Source organism: Geotrypetes seraphini, chromosome 13 (genome assembly GCF_902459505.1).
Source record: "Geotrypetes seraphini chromosome 13, aGeoSer1.1, whole genome shotgun sequence".
Classification (NCBI taxonomy): Eukaryota; Metazoa; Chordata; class Amphibia; order Gymnophiona; family Dermophiidae; genus Geotrypetes; species Geotrypetes seraphini.
The window spans coordinates 76,007,716-76,026,578 of NC_047096.1; the positions used below are offsets into that span (position 1 = coordinate 76,007,716).

General features: G+C 40.9%; 1 protein-coding gene across 5 annotated transcripts in view; it reads right to left on the minus strand.

Annotated features, from left to right (window-relative positions):
* Positions 1-9,787, minus strand: part of LOC117347231 (E3 ubiquitin-protein ligase ZFP91-like) — a 32,784-nt gene extending 22,997 nt beyond the window's left edge. The window contains exons 1-3 of one of the 5 annotated variants that reach the window (XM_033917866.1): positions 9,674-9,787; positions 5,272-5,520; positions 565-596 (exon numbers count right to left, since the gene is read on the minus strand). In XM_033917866.1, the coding sequence (XP_033773757.1) occupies positions 565-596; positions 5,272-5,462 (223 nt within the window). In that variant the 5' untranslated portion in view covers positions 5,463-5,520; positions 9,674-9,787. Of the gene's footprint in view, positions 1-564; positions 597-3,429; positions 3,482-5,271; positions 5,521-5,982; positions 6,649-6,881; positions 9,536-9,673 lie in introns of those variants that run through there. The other 4 variants (XM_033917865.1, XM_033917864.1, XM_033917867.1 and 1 more) reach the window with 4 other exon arrangements.
* Between the last annotated feature and the right edge of the window lie 9,076 nt (positions 9,788-18,863).

Consider the following 18,863-nt stretch of genomic DNA (forward strand, 5'->3'; position numbering starts at 1 on the left):
AACCAAGCTTTGACTGTACAAATTCAAGAGCAAATTTCAAAACATGAATGAGAAGGCCTACATAGAAAGATAAAGATAGAAATTTAAAGAGAAGGAAGAAAACCTCTCTCTCTCTCAACCCTGCGGTTCTTCTACCTCTGGGACTATCCAGGACTTTTGTTTTTGTTCAGTTTTCTCTAATAAAGAGTGTTAGAGTCCTTCTAACAGTTTGCTTGGGTTTGAACTACTTTGAATGGTTTAAATATCAACTGCAAATCTGTTGTTCTATTTTCCAGATCATTAATGAATAAGTTACACATTGGGCCTAACACAGATCCCTGAGATACTTCATTATTTACCTCTTTTTTAATTATTTTTATTCATTTTTCATATAACAACAAGTGTATCATAAAAATTCATACAATTGCATTAAGTATACACTGAACCGCAAAATATATTTTTTTGCCTTCCTCTGGATTTCCATGTAGAGATACCAAAAAGAGAATTAGCATAAGCCAGCTGATCTCAATTCACTCAATCAAAAGAATAATGCAATTACATAATCAATACCGACTCGTAAGTTACCTGTATATGTGATTCCAGCTGAAGAGCTGTACCTGTGGAGACAATGAGAGAGATTTAGGTGAAATTACATATTACAGATAATTCTGTTTGGCTTTAAGTACTTGTTAATTTGCAGAAATTACTGTATATTAGAATTTAGTTTATTGAGGTTGATATACCATTTTTGCATCAATACAAGTCAGTTCACATAATAAATAAAACAAATAAAATAGACAGAGACAAAGCAATTAGGTATATAGTAGAAAAATCAGAGAAGGGGCTCTAGGGAGAAACACCAACTATTGCCTCCTCCAAAAAATCTGATGCTGTAGGATAAGATCTATACCAGACTGGCATCATTATCACATTAACTACAATGCTGAATCCAAGGGGATAAATCACAAATACTGAAAGTCACACACGATATGCAGAGAAGAGCCATTATGAGGTCCAGAAAAATAAATATCAACTGTTCTCTGATACAAATGTTGGCAACTACGCTAAGACAATTCCCTCTGCGCTCAACTTTCTCCAGGTCTCCAGATCTTGGCCATTTTTTTTGTATTTATATATTTTCACTAAATAATTAAAAAATAACAAAAACCCCAAAACTTGATTGTAACTTCTATTTAGCAAATGTGGATCCCATCTTAGAAAGGACATGAAAAGGGAACTCAAACATCCAGAATTCTTTTATAAAACAGGTGCAGGGCTGCATATTGATGATTCCTCACGACCATCAGAAGCAGCGATTTCAAAAATTTACACGTGAGGAAAACAAATGCACAACCCCCCCACCCCCACCACCAAAACACACAAATTTCCATGGAAGCAGCTTTTTGAAATCATTGCTCCCATTCCTGATCCTGCAGTACCTATCTCTCCCCCTCCCCCACCCCATCATTGCCCTCTTCCCAGAAGGCATCCAACTCTCCTACTTGGAACCTCCATTCCTAACAACAACAAATCCTATTTGAGGCCCTGTGAAATGTGAAATTGAGATCCCAAGGAGGCACCACCAGATGTCTAGGCAGTCTGAGTAATTTCACCCCTTTCACACAGGAAAGGACTTGTGGTACTGGAGCAATGTAGAAATAATAGGCAAAATACCTTGCCTTGCTAAGCACCTCCTCTCAAGGACCAAACCATAAGTCAGAAGGGATCCAGGTCTTCCATTTCTACTGGTCTCTGTCATAGGAAGCTGCAGTTTCTGGGCAAGGGAAGCGGATCAGCCACCAACAGCCACACTAGGTCTGCGTACCTTGGTTGACAAGGCCAATCCAGAGCCTCTAGGTGAGGATGTCACGCAATCCTGTACAAGAACCAGCCTATCAAGGACGATAGGCAGAAAATCATAAAGAGACTTTTCCAGTGGCCAGAGCTACACTAGGACATCTATCCCATAAAAGGTCTCCTTTCTACAGATGAAAAAATGCTATACCTTGGCATTGGTGTTCATTGCCATAAGGTTGAATACTGGGCCCCTCCCCCAACCTGAAATAGATAAAAGGCCTCCAGCCCCAGTTCCCACTCCCTTGGATCCAAAATGAAGTACTGAGAAAGTCTGCCTAAATGTTGTCCTTGCCCACCACATGAACTGATGAAAGAACTTGCAGATGTACCTCTGCCCAATAGCAGAGGATCACCACCTGACTTCTCATGCTGCCTTGCTTATTGCCTATATCACCTGAACAGGCTTCCTCAAAACAGGGGAAAGAACTCCAGCATGGTCAAATGTACCGCTAGAGGTTCCAAGTGGTTCATGGATCAGAAAGCCACCAAAAGGTAGACAAAGTCACTTGCACCACCTGACCCAGGTAATGGGCTTCCCACCCAAGGAGAATCGCATTGGTAGTTATCACCACCTACTCTTGTGATTCCAGAAGAAAATGGCTGGGAAAGTGCCACCAGGATTGCATGGCTTGAACATTTGGGCTTGTAGCTTGTCCGTTTGGTCCTCTAGAAGAGAAACCAACCCTCCCGGGCCAAGACAAAACAGACCCTCAGATACTCCAGGATTTAAGTAGGAACAAGATGACCCACAAGTCGATTCACTATCCGGCCCAGAGATGCCAGAATGGAATGACCTCAGTGGTCACCAAGATAGCCTCCAAGACCGAATTTGACTTTCTACTGAGTAGTGCTGTCAGGTTCCTCTTCAGTACTATCTTTTCCTGGCCATTTAAAATGTTTTGAATATCACACCCAGAATGGCTACCTAGCATACAGCAGAACTTGGGAAAAGGAAACATGAAAGCTATGGAATGGCCTAAACAACAGAAGAGTTGGAAACTGGGATTGGATTCAATAAATGTGCCAACACAACTTTCCTCAGAGGAAAATTTGAGCAAAATGGAAACATCTTCCTATCACTATGACATAAAGGAACTTGAACAAGAATGTCTACATTCAGTAAATATCTAGGAATAGAGGAAGAAGCAACAATGCAGCATAAATTACTGAGAGAAAAGAATAGCAAAGAGTATTATAGGAGATTAAAACTGATATTCAAAATTGGTAGCAGTGCAGAATAAGCTATTATTCCTACACTCTAATGTAGCTTTGGATCTGTAAGCTTGTCTCATAAAAATAGAAAAAATGGTGCAGATAAAGACTACATGGTCTATCCAGTTTCTCCATCCACACCTGTAGTTCTCAACCTCCTTCTTACTTTCACTTTGGAAAGGGCCAATATCTGCTCTTCTCCGGTCCTCCGGAACCATTTCAAACTCTAAAGAAGCACTGAAATGGTCAGAAAACAGGGCCACCAGAACTTCCCTAAGTTCATTTCTCACTCTTGAATGTTTCCCATCCAGCTTCACTTCGTCTACTTGTAACTTAGTGAGCTGCTCCTGAACAGTCTTCTGAAAATCACTTGAAGTCTACCTTATTTCCATTTCCATGTGTGCTTTCTGTGGTCCTGCTCCTAGCCTTTCATCTGTAATGCACAAAAATTTGAATGAAAGAAAAAGAAAACTCCTCCATGCCCAAAAGGTAATCTCTAAGAAGTATTAAAAAGTATACATTCCAAGAGCTGAGAAAGATGAGCATTACAGTGCTACTATTATAGGCCTCCAGACCTCCTTAACCATCAACAGACCCAAATATCAAAACGTGTTCAAGTAGGAAGACAGATGTTCAGAGTCTGTCTCTGTCCTTAAACTTGGACAAGCGCTACAGTGAAAAACAGGAATGGGTCATAATCTATCATTACAAACAGAGAATAAAGCCACAACATTTGGTGCGTATCTTTATTTTTTGTAAAATATATTACATACTCACTATGGAGAGACATTTTGCAGTGTATCAAGTGCTGGAAATAAATAAATAAACAGTCCACCAAACTTTTGATAACGAAAACAAAACAAATAATAATAAAAAAAAAATGCAGCCAATAAAAGAATAGAACAGGATAAAAATCTAGAGTTCCAACCAAAGGTAATTAAGAACAAATATTTCTCCCACAACTTCCTAAATCTAAGCAAATTAACATATATACTTGAATATAAACCAATCCGAATATAAACTGAGGTACCATTTCCCCCCCCCCAAATGGAGGAAAAAAGTTTGTTTCAAACACAAACCAATAGATTATCAAGTAATGGATTATTAAGTAATCAGAAATGACTCCTCCTCTCTTCCCTGGTGTCCTGTCTACCAGCTCTGCAACCAAACAGCCAGTCAATCCACACCCCCCCCACTTCCCAGAACGGCTCCCCCTCCCAGACCCACCGTAGGCCTGCAGTACTGCCCTGGAGTCCAGAGGCACAGTCATCAGTCTGCCCACCTTCCTGGACCCATTGTTGGCCTCCAGTACTCCAGTCTCACAAAGTTTTCCGTAGGATCTCACGGCAGTTATTTTTTTCACTATGGAGACTGCCAGGCAGGAGCATAAAGAGATTGCTCTTGCCCCGCCTCACCACTGGACCACCAGGAACCTAAGGTAGACCTGCAGGAAGAGCAGGCCAGTTGCACAAAGTCGTCGGAAAGGAGGGATTGATGGCAGCTCTGGCTCTCTATACCACTTCAGTACTGGGAAGGCCCACGGTGGGTACGGGATGGGGTTAGCTCAAATATAAACCGAGACCCCCATCTTTAGGCAGTTTTTTGGCCCAAAAATCTCAGTATATTTTCCAGATATTTCCAAACACAATTTAGGAGGAGACTGTTTCTACAGCTTAAGACTAAGGTCTTGGCTGTGAGAGCTACTTTTTTTCTTATATTCCCATGCAAATGTTTAATGTCTTATGGAAATAATAAGTTTGTATTTGTAGATCCATCTCAGTTGGAAATTTTTCTTCAAGATAAACCTTTACTTGATAATGTTTTAGAAATTAATACAGAGGTTGGAAACAAGTGATAGAGATATAGCCTGTTTGTTGAAGTAAATGTAGTTTCTTAAGATTTTTCTTAAGCCTTCTATGGAACTAAATAGCCCCAACAATGTGGACTAGAATTGAAGAATTGGTTTGTTTTTATTTTTCCTGGATGTTCTTTTATGATTTTGCTTGAACTTGTTATGAGTTGTAACAAATAAATAAATGTATGAAAAAAAAAAAAAAATCTCGATTCATATTCGAGTATATACGGTAACTTCAGCTCGCAACTCTTGTGGCATGGAATTCCACATCTACAGGCCTGCAACCAAAATACTGCAACTGCCTCCATATTGAAACTAGAGGGTTGAGGTGCACATTAGAGAGTTAGAGATGGTGGTGAGGTACATACCTGTCCAGAAGGAACTTTGCCAACTGCGAGTGCAATGAGAATCCCAGCTTCTCCTTTAATTCACACCACTGATCTAGGTGAGCTCCAATTCGGATTCGGCACTTACCACGCCTTGCGTCTAGCTCTTTACGTTTCTGCTTTCGCAACTCGTCTGAAGTGTGCCGCTGACTATGGCAGCTACCAGGATCCATAGTAAAGCTGCAGAGAGAAGCATTTCAGTGACTGATCCTTTTGGGAGTCTGAAGGAATCTAGGAGGAAATTCACTACCATTAACTAAGCAACAAAGAATAAGTCATTTTCAAACATGGGGCAGATATAGGCAAGCTTCCTGGGTACCATTTTTTCACTTTTCTGTCCTTTTAAACTAACTGTTCTCTATCATTTGTCTCAGGTCAGCATACCTTTCTCAAATAACAGCTACAGAAAAAAGTGGCAAATATCTTACTCATCTGTTAAAAATGTATTAGAATTCTAACAAAGATTATTTTGATCTGATTGGAACAGAGGATCTCAATATTGCAGAACAGTACATCAAGGCAGAGGTGAGTTAGAGAAATACTAAGGGCTGCCCCTGCGCTACACGGAAAAACTAACGCCAGCTCAATGGAGGCACTAGCGTCTAGCACATGCTGCAAATCGCTAGCACAGCTTAGTAAAAGGAGCCCTAAGGTACATAAGGAGAGTTTTTCCCAATAGAGGAAAATATTTACCATGGTGAAATTGTTGTCAAAAAATTGCCCAGCTAAATGTACACGGGGGGAGGGGGGGTTCCATGACCAGCATGCTTTTAGCCACATTATGTGATGTTGCTCGTGGGAGATTTGGGTCTGAGGACAGCATTTTCAAATCCATTATGTGTAATTTTCATGGACAAAGTATCCACAGAAGAAGTAAAAGAAAACCTGAAAATCCTTGCATTCCTTCACTTTGGAAAATTGGTGCACAAACTCTGGATATAAAAGCATCCACAGACTCTGCAGCACTGTGGGCAATTTAAAAAAATTGGCCCATTATATAAAATCCTGAAAACTTAACTGGCAGGTCCTGAGAACTGGTTCTAACAGCCAGGGGCTATGGTGAGAGTTCTAAAGGCGCAAAACCAAAGTGGAATTGTCCGATCAGAATGGTGCACAAAAAAAGTGTCTTTCAGCTCATCTGATAAACCCAAATGCCTTTATTCATCTCTGCGTTTTGCAGTGCTTCAAAAGATTCGTGCAGAAGCAACGTTTAGGTTGATTTGTACATGATCTCGGTCACTTCATTGCACACCCAAAGACTCCTAAGACTCCTAATGCAGGCCGGGTAGGCCGAAACATGTACATGTCGAGTCATTGAGTCATTGTATGAATTCACGGAACTTTGGATGAATAAAGGCATTTGGATTTATCAGATGAGTTGAAAGACACTTTTTTGTGCACCATTCTGATCGGACAATTCCACTTTGGTTTTGCTCTTTTGAGTTTTGTTTCCCCTGTTCTTTTGTGAGAGTTCTAAAGGCAACAGATTGAGATGTAACAGAACTCCTCAAGTAATTTCCCTCTTAAAATTAGCCTGCAATCCTGTGGAACTGCAATTCCTGTTGACAGCACTGTTTCTTGAAAGGAATTACCCACTGCATCTCAGGATGTGCATTTCTAGATGCTGCTGCATGGGTTCTGGCTACCCTGTTTATCTGACGAGGTCGAAAGGTTGCACTTATGGTCATGGTAGGGGAGAAGACAGGAAAGGAAACAAGAGGTTAGAAGACAGGGAAAGGAAAGAATTAAGGAAAGGGCCATGGGCTAAATGAAGGGAGCAGAGAACTGGAGAAAAGTTTGTAGAGGGGAAAGGACAGGTGCTTAGGAATAAGCCCTGAGGGAGAACAGAAGTAGCCATGTGGGGATTGAGGGCAAGAAGGAAGATAAGTGGCCAAGGACTATCAGCACTTAGGAAAGAGCCATGGAGAAGGCAGAAGGGAAAGCGCTAATGAAGAAGTTCCTGGGGGAGAGGGCAAAAAGAAATGGGAAGAGGAATGACATTCAAGAAGGGGTTCTGGGGGAAGAGCAAGAGGCAAATAAAAGAGGAATTGTAGCAAAAAAAGAGACAGACTTAGGGATCAAGGATAGGGGAAAGCAGGGCAGAAAGGAAGCCCTCTCTAATGAGTCATGGGGTTGGGCAGCTGGAAAGGCACTCAGGAAAGGCCAATGTAGGAGGTGAAAGATGGGAAGGAGAGTAGAAGAGAGACGAAAGACAGTTTGAAAGGAGGAATTCTCTGCTACATTTCATTGTGATTAAGTTTCTATGCCGCAGAAACCGGAATTGTTTCTCCCACAGAAATGCTTTGGGCCATTTATTGGGGGGGGGGGGATATTTATGTAGAATCCTCAGTCTAATCTGGCCCATTTTAAAACAATGCTTTTCACCTTTTTTCCCTTAGCCTAAAATTGATCCAGCGCAATTACATTTTTTTGAAGAGTTATCTTGCCCCCACACATTCTCAGTCCCTTATGTACAATTCTTTTCATCTTCCGCTGGGTTACAAAGAATAAAAGGTAGGTAATCAGACTAAACTGGAATACGGAAACTAGAGATGAAACATAATTGACTCAAAAAGTCTATTCCAGGCATACTAACAGGAAAGCTAGAGCCAAGAATTAAAAACAGAAAAAGGCCCTTATAAAGAATAAATTGCTTGATAAATGGAAATCCACCTAGGACGGTATAAAGAGTGAGAGGTAAGGTTGCAAGGAGCTGTAGAAGTAACGTACCTGACTGTAAGCCAAACAGGGACAGAGAAAGTACCTGAATATACTCTGTAAACCACTTTGGTTGTACTACAGAAAGACAGTATATCAAATCCATTACCTTTTACTTTTGCATAACAAGCTTGAATTGTATGTAGAAGCAGATGAGGAAACAAGGTACCATCTTGAGGAAAAAAGATTATAGATTCATAGTGGCCTGAGAAAAGAAGTATCATGTAGTTGAACTTTGACTAAACTGTAGAGAATGATGGTTCAGTGGAAAAACCATGAAGAGCAGTTTGCAGCAGGCAAAGCAAAATGAACATTTTGCTAACATACTGGGTTTTACTAAACAGTAGTAGAGGTGTGGGTCTGCGAGTTTAATGCCCCAATACTCACAGAATTCCTATGAGCGTCACAGCATTTAATTCGCTGGCCTGCTGTAGAAACCTCTACTGCTGTTTAGTAAAAGGAACCCATAGAAAGAATAAAACACTTGTGAAACAGTGATAAAAAGAAAAAGACAACTTTTAGCAGTGTTTTAGAGGTGCATGGAGGAGAAAAAGAGGGCAAACGTGCTGTGCTGTTCATAGAGGCAGAAAATAGGGACAAGAAAAAGTGGATTCAGGCTGACAGATTAGCTGGTTCATCTTTGCCATGTTAAATATGAGATGCTGATGGAGCATCCAAGGACATAAAGTTAGAGAAACAGGTGAAAGTTGGAGCTGGATTTCTGGTAAAATCTTTGGTATGGTGAAGTTGATGTAGGCATAAGTAGCATAAAAATAGTCTTAAAAGACTTAGAGGAGTGCTAAAGAAATAAATGTATAGAATAATATATTTTACGATTTGGCTAAATGTGAACAATGAAAAAGGACAGAGCTTTAACAAAACAAATAATAAAGATAAACAATGTGAAATCATAGATCAAGTGTGTTTATTTCAGTCGGATTTAGCATGATAGAGAGGATTATTCGTATTCAAATTTAAATCACTCTTTGGCTGAATACTAATAATGTATTTGGGACACTATTTGGAGGTGAATCGAATCAAATCTGAACACTCAGTACAGCCCTAGGAGGAACATTAGATGGCCCCGGAAAGAACCTTCAGACTAAGGTGGGGGGAGAAATACCAGAGAATGGCTAAAAAGAGCATAAGAGAGGCAGAAAGTACATGGAAATGGGGTACGATTCGAGAGCCCACTTGTCTGTGGCTACAATCAAAGCATTTGCAAATGAAATCTCGGTACTTATCTGGTACCCGGGGTGGGTGGAGGGTTAAGTGAGGGTCAGAAGGAGGAGGAGGAGGGGGGGGGAGCTACAGCGAACGTTGAACTCAGTCCCCCGGGCACTAACTACAGTACTACTACTTATCGTTAAAGATGCAAGAGACGGTCCCTGCTCCAAAGAGCTGACGATCGAATTCTGACAGGCTCCTCCCCCGCCCCAGGGCAGTGCAGAGTTGTGGCATCAAAATAACGACTCTGTGTCACAAGCAAAGGTGGATGAAGAATGAGGAAAGTCCCACCACGCACAGGCAAATGTCAGCCCCCCCCCCCCCCCCCATTCCTAAGCACCGCATCTCTGGCTGCACGATGCCAAGCCATAAGCATTTAGGGATTATAGCGCTCTCCTTCCCCTCCCCCGGTCCAGCACGTTCCCCTCCCCCACCCTACCCTTTAACTAGGTCTTTGACGGCGCCGGCGATTCATCCAGGCAGCCCGCGAGCTGCCGCCGGAAACAGGAAGTTGCGTCAGAGGGGAGCGCGCGCCAGCAGGAAGGTCCCCGGCCGCTCGGGTGAACCGCTGGACGCTTCGGGGCTGACGGGGAGGGAGCGATGCCGGGGAAGGGGGTGGGCGAGAGGAAAACCCCCCAACACAACCCCGGGGGGAGGAGGAGGCGGCGGCGGAGGCTGAGCGCCTGTTTCAGCCGCTTTGCCTCGCGGCTCATTTGGACCCGGTTGAGTTTGTCAAACCCTTCGCAGGGCCACATTTGGGATTTGCAGGTACTTGGAAGGCCTCAGAAAAAAAAAAGAGTTAATGTCTTATGAAAGAAATGAGGCAAAACTCTTTCCTTTTGGCTAAGTCTTAATAATAATCTTGTCATTTATAGCTAAAGAGACATATGAGCAACAAACTGTTTCATTTTACTTTTGTGATTATTTTTAAAACTCTAAACAATAAGACCCCTGCATTTTTATTTAGGTTACTTATTCCATATTCTGCAAAGAGAATTCTACGATCTAGCGAACAAAATCTGCTATCTATTCCTTCATTAAAAATTATTAATACGGAGACAAATTATTTTTTCATGTACAGCACCGCAGACTTGGAACGCCCTCCCTATTTTTTTACGGGAGGAGAAAGAGTTTGGAAAATTTAAAACCGACTTAAAAACCTTCCTTTTTAAAGATGCCTTTACAACATAATTTTATTATTGGAGTATTATATTTTACTTTGTTATACCTGTGTTACCTATTTCCCTTTTGTATTTTCCCTCAATGTTTCTTCTTTACTTTATGAATTGTATTTCATCCCTCCTTACCCTATGTTTAGTAATGTTAAAATTAAGAGCAATTTACCATTATTTAAGTATTTGTATGTATTGTATTGTTTTCTAATAATTGTAAATTTTATAGTGTACATTGCTTAGAATGTTTGATTAAGCGATTAATCAAGTCACCTAATAAACTTGAAACTTGATTATGATAAACATACCGAGGGCCTCAAAATAGGACCTGGCGGGCTGCGAGTTTGAGACCACTGCTCTAAAGCGTCTCCTGGACTCACTTTGTGTATTGCATAGCTGACTTTCAAAGTGGGGGAGAGGGGCACAAAAATGTTGCCATGCTCTCTGCTTCCTCCTCACAATCCCCAACCAAGTGAGCTGATGGAGATCCCCAAGCACATCCAGCAACAGCCAGCCCAGGAGCTTCAGGTCTGCTGCTAGATGGTACAGAAATATGGGGGGTGGAGAGGTTTGGGTTTGAGCCCTGAGCCAACCTTTGCTTTGGCATCTCCTACCCCCACCCTTCCAATATTTGCCTCGCTCTCAAATCTCCCCCTCCTGTTAGGCCAAGTAAGGCATTGGCTCAAGGCACTGCTGATAAAGGGTGCCAAATTCTCAGTTTGACATCTAGCCCTTTAGAAGTCTGAAAATAGACTGGAATGGAATTTTGGCACTCTTTATCTCCAGTGCCCTGGGCCAGGGCTTCACCTGGCCCATAGGTTGAGCTAACTTTATAGGGGGAATGGGCCCCAGACTCCCCTCTGCAACTATGCCACTAATTTACATAAGCACAAACACATGCATACATGGACTTGCACATGTGCTGTAAGTTCCCAACCTTAGGGTCTATGCAGTAGCGCACCAGTGTTAACTGAACATACAAGGAACACTCTATTGCAGGGGTGCCCAAAAGGTCAATCGCGAAGGCAATGCAAGTCGATCACGGAGCCCATCCTGGGCTCCATGATAGACTTACGTTGCCTTCCGTTCTACCTGCTTCCTGACCCTGTAAAGAGGATGCTGAAGCGCCAGGCCGACCAACCTTCCTCATCCGATGTCAATTCTGATGTCGGAGAGGAAGTTCCGGGCCAGCCAATTGCTGCCTGGCCAGCCTGGAACTTCCTCTCCGACGTTAGAATTGATGTTGGGTGGGGAAGGTTGGTTGTCCCAGCGCTTCAGCGTCCTCATTACGGCGACGGCCTGTTCCCCGGTGGCAGGGAGAAAGAAAGAAAGGGGGGGGGGGGGCAGGGAGACAGAAAGACAGACAGGGAGACAGACAGAGAGGGGATATGGAGAGAGAAAGACAGACAGAAAGAAAGGGGAGGAGGGCAAGGATAGAGGAAGAAAAAGTTGGGGGAGGGAATGAGGTCTGGAAGAGAGGAAGCATACAGAAGGCTGAAAGAAGGGAAGAAATATTGGATGCACAGTCAGAAGAAGAAAGTGCAACCAGAGACTCATGAAATCACCAGACAACAAAGGTAGGAAAAATGATTTTATTTTCAATTTAGTGATCAAAATGTGTCCATTTTGAGAATTTATATCTGCTGTCTATATTTTGCACTTTGGCCCCCTTTTACTAAACCGCAAAAGTGGTTTTTAGCACATGGAACCTATGACCATCGAGAGCAGCGCAGGGCATTCAGCGCAGTTCCCTGCGCTAAAAAAACGTTATCGCGGTTTAGTAAAAGGGAGGGGGTTTATTTGCCTGATTGAGAACTTTGTAGGCGGCGGCATAAAGGGTGAACAGAATGCTAGGAATGATTAAGAAGGGGATCACGAACAGATTGGAGAAGGTTATCATGCTGCTGTACTGGGCCATGGTATGCCCTCATCTAGAATACAAGAGATAAATATGGTTGGATATCCAAAGAGTAAATGAATTCCTCTAAAACAGAAAAGTTTTGATTGTGAGTCGGATGACAACGGCGGCCTCGGGAGACCCTTGAGACAGTACGTTTGTACGAAACATGTCGGGTCTGGCTCCCAGGTCCAGCTGTGTGGGTTAAGAGCTAAGTATACCCATAATTTGTTTTATAAAAAAGATAATATATATGAAAAAAGATATTATAAGGATAAAAAAATGAAAAAATTGTTTAAAACTATCACAGCATTAAGATAGAAAAAATACCGATGATGAGCTACCACATAAATCTCCCGCTGTTTTGAAGTGAACATAGCGGTGGAGTGGTGGGGCTGAGGTGTTTTAGAGGAATTCATTTACTCTTTGGATATCCAACCATATTTATCTCTATTATTACCTAAGGAAGGTTGGAATTAGACAAAAATAAAAAACACTGGTATTGCACTAAAAACTCATCTAGAATACTGCATCCAGCACTGGTCACCGTACTAACTTAAAGACACAGTACTACTCGAAAGGGTCCAGAGAAGAGCGAAACTGGGCCTCTTCTCCCTTGAAAATAGAAGACTTAGAGGGGACATGATAGAAACATTCAAGATAATGAAGGGAATAGACTTAGTAGATAAAGACAGGTTATTCACCCTCTCCAAGGTAGAGAGAACAAGAGGACACTCTCTAAAGTTAAAAGGCGATAGATTTTGTACAAACGTTAGGAAGTTCTTCACTCAGAGAGTGGTAGAAAACTGGAACGCTCTTCCGGAGGCTGTTATAGGGGAAAACACCCTCCAGGGATTCAAGACAAAGTTAGACAAGTTCCTGCTGAACTGGAACGTACGCAGGTAAGGCTAGTCTCAGTTAGGGCACTGGTCTTTGACCTAAGGGCCGCCATGTGAGCGAACTGCTGGGCATGATGGACCACTGGTCAGACCCAGCAGCGGCAATTCTTATGTTCTTAAAGAAGGGAATAGATGCTACAAATTTATAATTTTTTAAATATTTTGTTTTGATTCATTTATGTTAAGTATTGGAGAAAGAATAATTTCCATGCTTCTTGGAAATCTATGTAAAGATACGTTTTTAATAAATTCATAAATATAACTTTAAATTTTTTAGGGGCTTCATACATTGGGCAGACATCTAACAAGCAATGTGATCCTACAGATTTCTTATTAAGTTGTCCATTTCTAGCAGCTGAAAAGGAACAAAATCAAAGTGTTATCTCCAGGAATGATGTCTCTTTCTAAACTTAATGACATGTTCTCACATTGAACATTTATCCCCATGATTTAGTTCGTATTTGACACTTAAAAAGATAGTTGCCTAACTTTACGCACCTATTGTAGGTCAATCACACTTAGGGCTCCTTTTATCAAGGTGCGGCAGGGGTTTAATGCGCGGAATACCGCCTTCCATGCTAGCCGCTAACGCCTCCATTGACGAGGCGTTAGTAATTTGGCTTGCCGCGGGGGTTAGCGCGTGATGAAATGTCCGACGCGCTAACCCCCGTAGCACACCTTGATAAAAGGAGCCTTTAGTGGTGACTAATTTAAAACTTAGGCACCTGTAATGTAGGCCAGGGTTTTACGGGCCTACATTATATGCGCCTAAGTCCTTTGGAGAATCAAGCCTAGTGATGCCTAAGTTACTCTTCTTCCCTAAACATGTTTACTTTGGCATTAGGCGTCACTAGGCACCATGCTATAAGCACCTCCCAATTCAAATTTTTTTTGTCAGTTATGAGCTTGTTCAAACTCATAAGTGAAGCCAATTAAGGGCTCCTTTTACAAAGCCACGGTAATCACTCTAACACCCATAGGGATTTAATTGGCATCAGAGCATTTATTGTGTGACAGCCACTACTGCAGCTTTGTAAAAGGGTTGAGGGGGGTTTAGTAGGTGTCTAACTTTAAGCACATCTTATAGAATTCCCCCCCCCCAAATTGTTTCTAATTTTAAAGTAGCTAGCTAATGAATATTGGATGTAACATTTCATGATATATAATGTAAATCTCGTCAAGTAATTTACCAAGTGAAAAAGTTTTTTTTTTCTGATTTGTTCCCTATGAACTAGAAATAGAATTTTTACATTTTTTAGCTGCATCTTATATTCAGAGAGCTTTTTTCAAATTGTATTTTGCTCATTTTTATTTTTTAATCATGCTTGCTCTTGTTTTCTGTAAGTTTGTTTGTTTGTTAAGGATGTGGTAAAAACAGTTAACATAGCTGGGTTTAGATAAGGTTTCGTCTGACCCAGTATGGCAGTTCTTATGTTTTTAATATACTTTTGCATGTAGGCATTCCTGGGTGTGTAGTTTTGGCACATTTCTGAGACATTCTTATTGAGCCACCATCTTGCTCTGGTCATCTTCACTCAGCTCAGCCGTATTTTCGAGATGAAAAATGCTCCCATCTTGCTGGCCTGCAGCGTGGTGGCCTGTTTCAGTGCTTTCGCAGTGGAGTCTTAAAGCTGCTGGACTTTGAACAGTTTTGGGACACAGCCATCGATTCCTTCTTTCCTAGTGAAGTCCAGGGCTAGGTTGATGATGCTCTATAGCAGGGATAGGGAACTCCGGTCCTCGAGAGCCGTATTCCAATCGGGATTTCAGGATTTCCCCAATGAATATGCATTGAAAGCAGTGCATGCAAATAGATCTCATGCATATTCATTGGGGAAATCCTTAAAACCCGACTGGAATACGGCTCTCGAGGACCAGAGTTCCCTACCCCTGCTCTACGGTATTTCTTTTTATTTGATTCTTACTTAATTTTTTTGCCTTTTCATTTTCTATTTTGATTGATTGTAATTTATGATTTTGTTGTTATATTCATATGTATTTTTTTATACTGGGTTCCTTATAATTATATCCTATACTTTCTCTGGGGGTTCTTTTTCTTTCACTCTTTTTCCTAATTTATCTTTTACAGTTGTTTTCCTCCAAGGCACTTAATTTAGATTGTGAGCCCAACTGGGATAGAGAGGGGAGTTTTAATGTGCCTATTATTTTAAATATGTTAACTGCCTTGATCTAACAAAATTGTTAAGAAATGCAATATATCAAATAAACTAATTACTTACATGGGTATTTTATTAAATACATGTGTACTGTATATAATACTAACCTAATCTGTTACACTTCCCCCCCCTCCCGATTCGCAGTTTTAGGACTCGTGATTTTGATGATTTATGATTTCCTAAAATCGGAATCCCCCCCTACCTCCCTCCTGGACCTTACATGATGGTCTAACGGTCTTTTGGGGTAGGAGCGATCTTCCTACACTTCTGCCCCGTGCAGATCATTCATCCAAAATGGCTGCTGTAAGTTCTTGTCGTAGTCTTGAGAAACTACGGGAACTCATGGCAGCCATTTTGGAGAGTGATCTGCATGGGGCAGGAGCGTAGGAAGATCACTCATGCCCCGAAAGACTGCTTGACTACCAGGTAAGGTCCGGGAGGCAGGATGGATCAGTTGGCCCAAAAGTTATTCACAAATTTTCAATATTCACGGGCCAGCTCTGCCCCTAGCTCCGAGGGAGGAGTGTATTTACATTCCACTGAATCCCACAAGGTTCAAAGCAGTATTACTGTATTAAGAGACCAGCAAATTAACTCAGCAATACAGTAAAAAAAAAATTTCACTTTAACATACATATTTCTGAAATGAGAATTTTAAGGAAGCAACGGAAAAGAGGATAAGAATTCAAACTTCTAAGACTAATTGGAAGAGAATTCCGGCACTGTACAGTTTGAAAACCAAAGGAATTTTAAAAATCCTAGAATAATGTATACCTTTAGGTAAAGGAAAGTGAATAACACATAACATTTTCTGTAAAAGGGGCTAATTGAATCATATATTCTGATCCAACTCCATCAATAAAATCTGAAAATAATACCAACCATTTTTAAGTAAATTCAAGCTCAGATGGGAAGCTAGAGAATGACATGGGGACAAATTGTCCCCGCCCCCTTACGAACTCAATTTTCCTACCCCAGCCCCATGAGTTTTGTCCCTGTCCCATTCCTGTAAGCTCTGCCTTAACTGCACAAGCCTTGAACACTTATGGTTTTAAAGTGTTTTAGGCTTGTGCAGATAAGGATGGAGCTTGCGGGAATGGGGCAGGGACAGGAAAAGAACTTGCAGGGTCGGGGAAAAATTTGTCCCTGTGTCTTTCTCTATGGGAAGCCAAGGCAATTGAATCAACAAGGGAGTGGCACTAATTTTTATGACACTTAAAGATCACATACTCAATCATTTTACAGTGCCTGAAGTTTCTTAACCAGCTTATTGGAAATATCACAGTATAGACTAATATCTGGGTGTGAAAGAATTAAAGCAGGTACTAATACAGAATATTGACCTAAAAATAAAGATCTAATAATACAAAGCTGTTGCAACCTAAAAAAAAAAAAAATATTGTCTTTAAGTTTAATAATCTGAGGTTCCAAAGTAAGGCTGGTATCTAAAATGAAACCAAGAGCTATAGTTGATTTATCTACCTGTAGATAGACCCATAGAAAGAGTCAAAGTCTGAGGAATAGGGTTGCTCAACTATAATAATTTGATCTTATCTTTATTTAATTTCAAACCATGAGATTTGAACTTATTTTCAACAATTTCAATGCATTCAGTTAATTTCAGGGCTGTGGAGTCGGAGTTGGATACATTTTGGATAGGTGGAGTCTGAGTTGTGGGTACCAGAAACTGAGGAGTCAAAGGATTTATCTACTGATTTCACAGCCCTGCCAGAGCTGTGGAGTCAGAGTTGGAGTCGAGGAGTTGGAGACAATTTTGGGTTCCTGAAGTCGTGGGTATCAGAAACTGAGGAGTCCGAGTCAAAGGATTTATCTACCGACTCCACAGCCCAGGTTAATTTAGAAAGAGTTTTGTCACACAAAGTAGTAAATGGAAAAAGTATAAACATAGCTGTATATGAATAATGAAGCCCAATATAAACAACTGGGTATATTTCAAAAAGAATGTTCCTAAAGGGCCATTAACGATGAAATAACATATAAAGGAACAAGGCCTACTTCAAACAGCTTTTATCATACAGTGGTGCTCAGATTCCAAGATGGAAGGTGAAAGAACTCAGAAAGGGCAACAGCCCTAAAGAGTCTTAAATGGTATCGATCATTGCACCAGGTTGTAAAAGATGTTATGAAGTACTAATAGGTGGTTTGTAAAGTTCATAAATCCGAAGATTGCAAAAGGTTTATAGTCCAATTTTTAAGCAACTTTAAATGATTAGAGCTTCAATGAAGTAAATAACTTAGCTGAGATATAAAGAGTGCATAGGTGTAACCGGGTCCTGACGCGTTTCGCCGCTATGGCTTCTTCAGAGAACCCACTCGCAATCAATATATTCACTGCTTGTTTTCAGTATAAGTCTGTTGATTCTGTAATCTTTCAGTTTCCTGTGAAAGATTACAGAATCAACAGACTTATACTGAAAACAAGCAGTGAATATATTGATTGCGAGTGGGTTCTCTGAAGAAGCCATAGCGGCGAAACGCGTCAGGACCCGGTTACACCTATGCACTCTTTATATCTCAGCTAAGTTATTTACTTCATTGAAGCTCTAATCATTTAAAGTTGCTTAAAAATTGGACTATAAACCTTTTGCAATCTTCGGATTTATGAACTTTACAAACCACCTATTAGTACTTCATAACATCTTTTACAACCTGGTGCAATGATCGATACCATTTAAGACTCTTTAGGGCTGTTGCCCTTTCTGAGTTCTTTCACCTTCCATCTTGGAATCTGAGCACCACTGTATGATAAAAGCTGTTTGAAGTAGGCCTTGTTCCTTTATATGTTATTTCATCATATGAATAATGAAGAACATATTAAATATTTTAGTTCTCTCTCATTTTAATCTTGTTTTTGTCTATATGTTTTATGGTTGCTTATGCTATTCCTTATATGTACTGCAGCTCTTTTATTATTGATTGTAAACCACCTTGATAGCTCCAATTGCTGATATATCAAGACTTAATAAACTTGGAGCCTTTTCAGAGCAGGTGTTAGATTGAGCCCACTGATGTCGCCTCTCATTGGCAGTGGGGAAGTGGGTAGAGCAGGAGAGGTTCCAGCGTGTAAGTCACACAGGGCATAGCTGTAGCTCACTGTATTACAAAGCTGCACAAGCACCGGTGTTGCCTATACAAAATGGGTTGAAAATAGCTGCTTTTTCTCAGCTTTGACACCAGCAGCTTGTTAGAAATTGGCCTGTATCACCAAAAAGAAAGCGTTTTTTGTTCGGCACTATTGTGCAATTCTATAACTGCCCTACTTGATTATGTAAAATACTGTTCCCTATGCTCCAGTTGGCTATAAAATTATTCCCTTTCGTGGGCTTTCTTTGTGTGTACAGCCTGTTTTATTATTTAAAAAAAATGTATGAATCACTTAAATCTAAGTGATGTTCAAAACATTTACATCCACAATTTCAAGCACAAACATACATTATAAAATGCAGTAACAAAAAAGCCAATC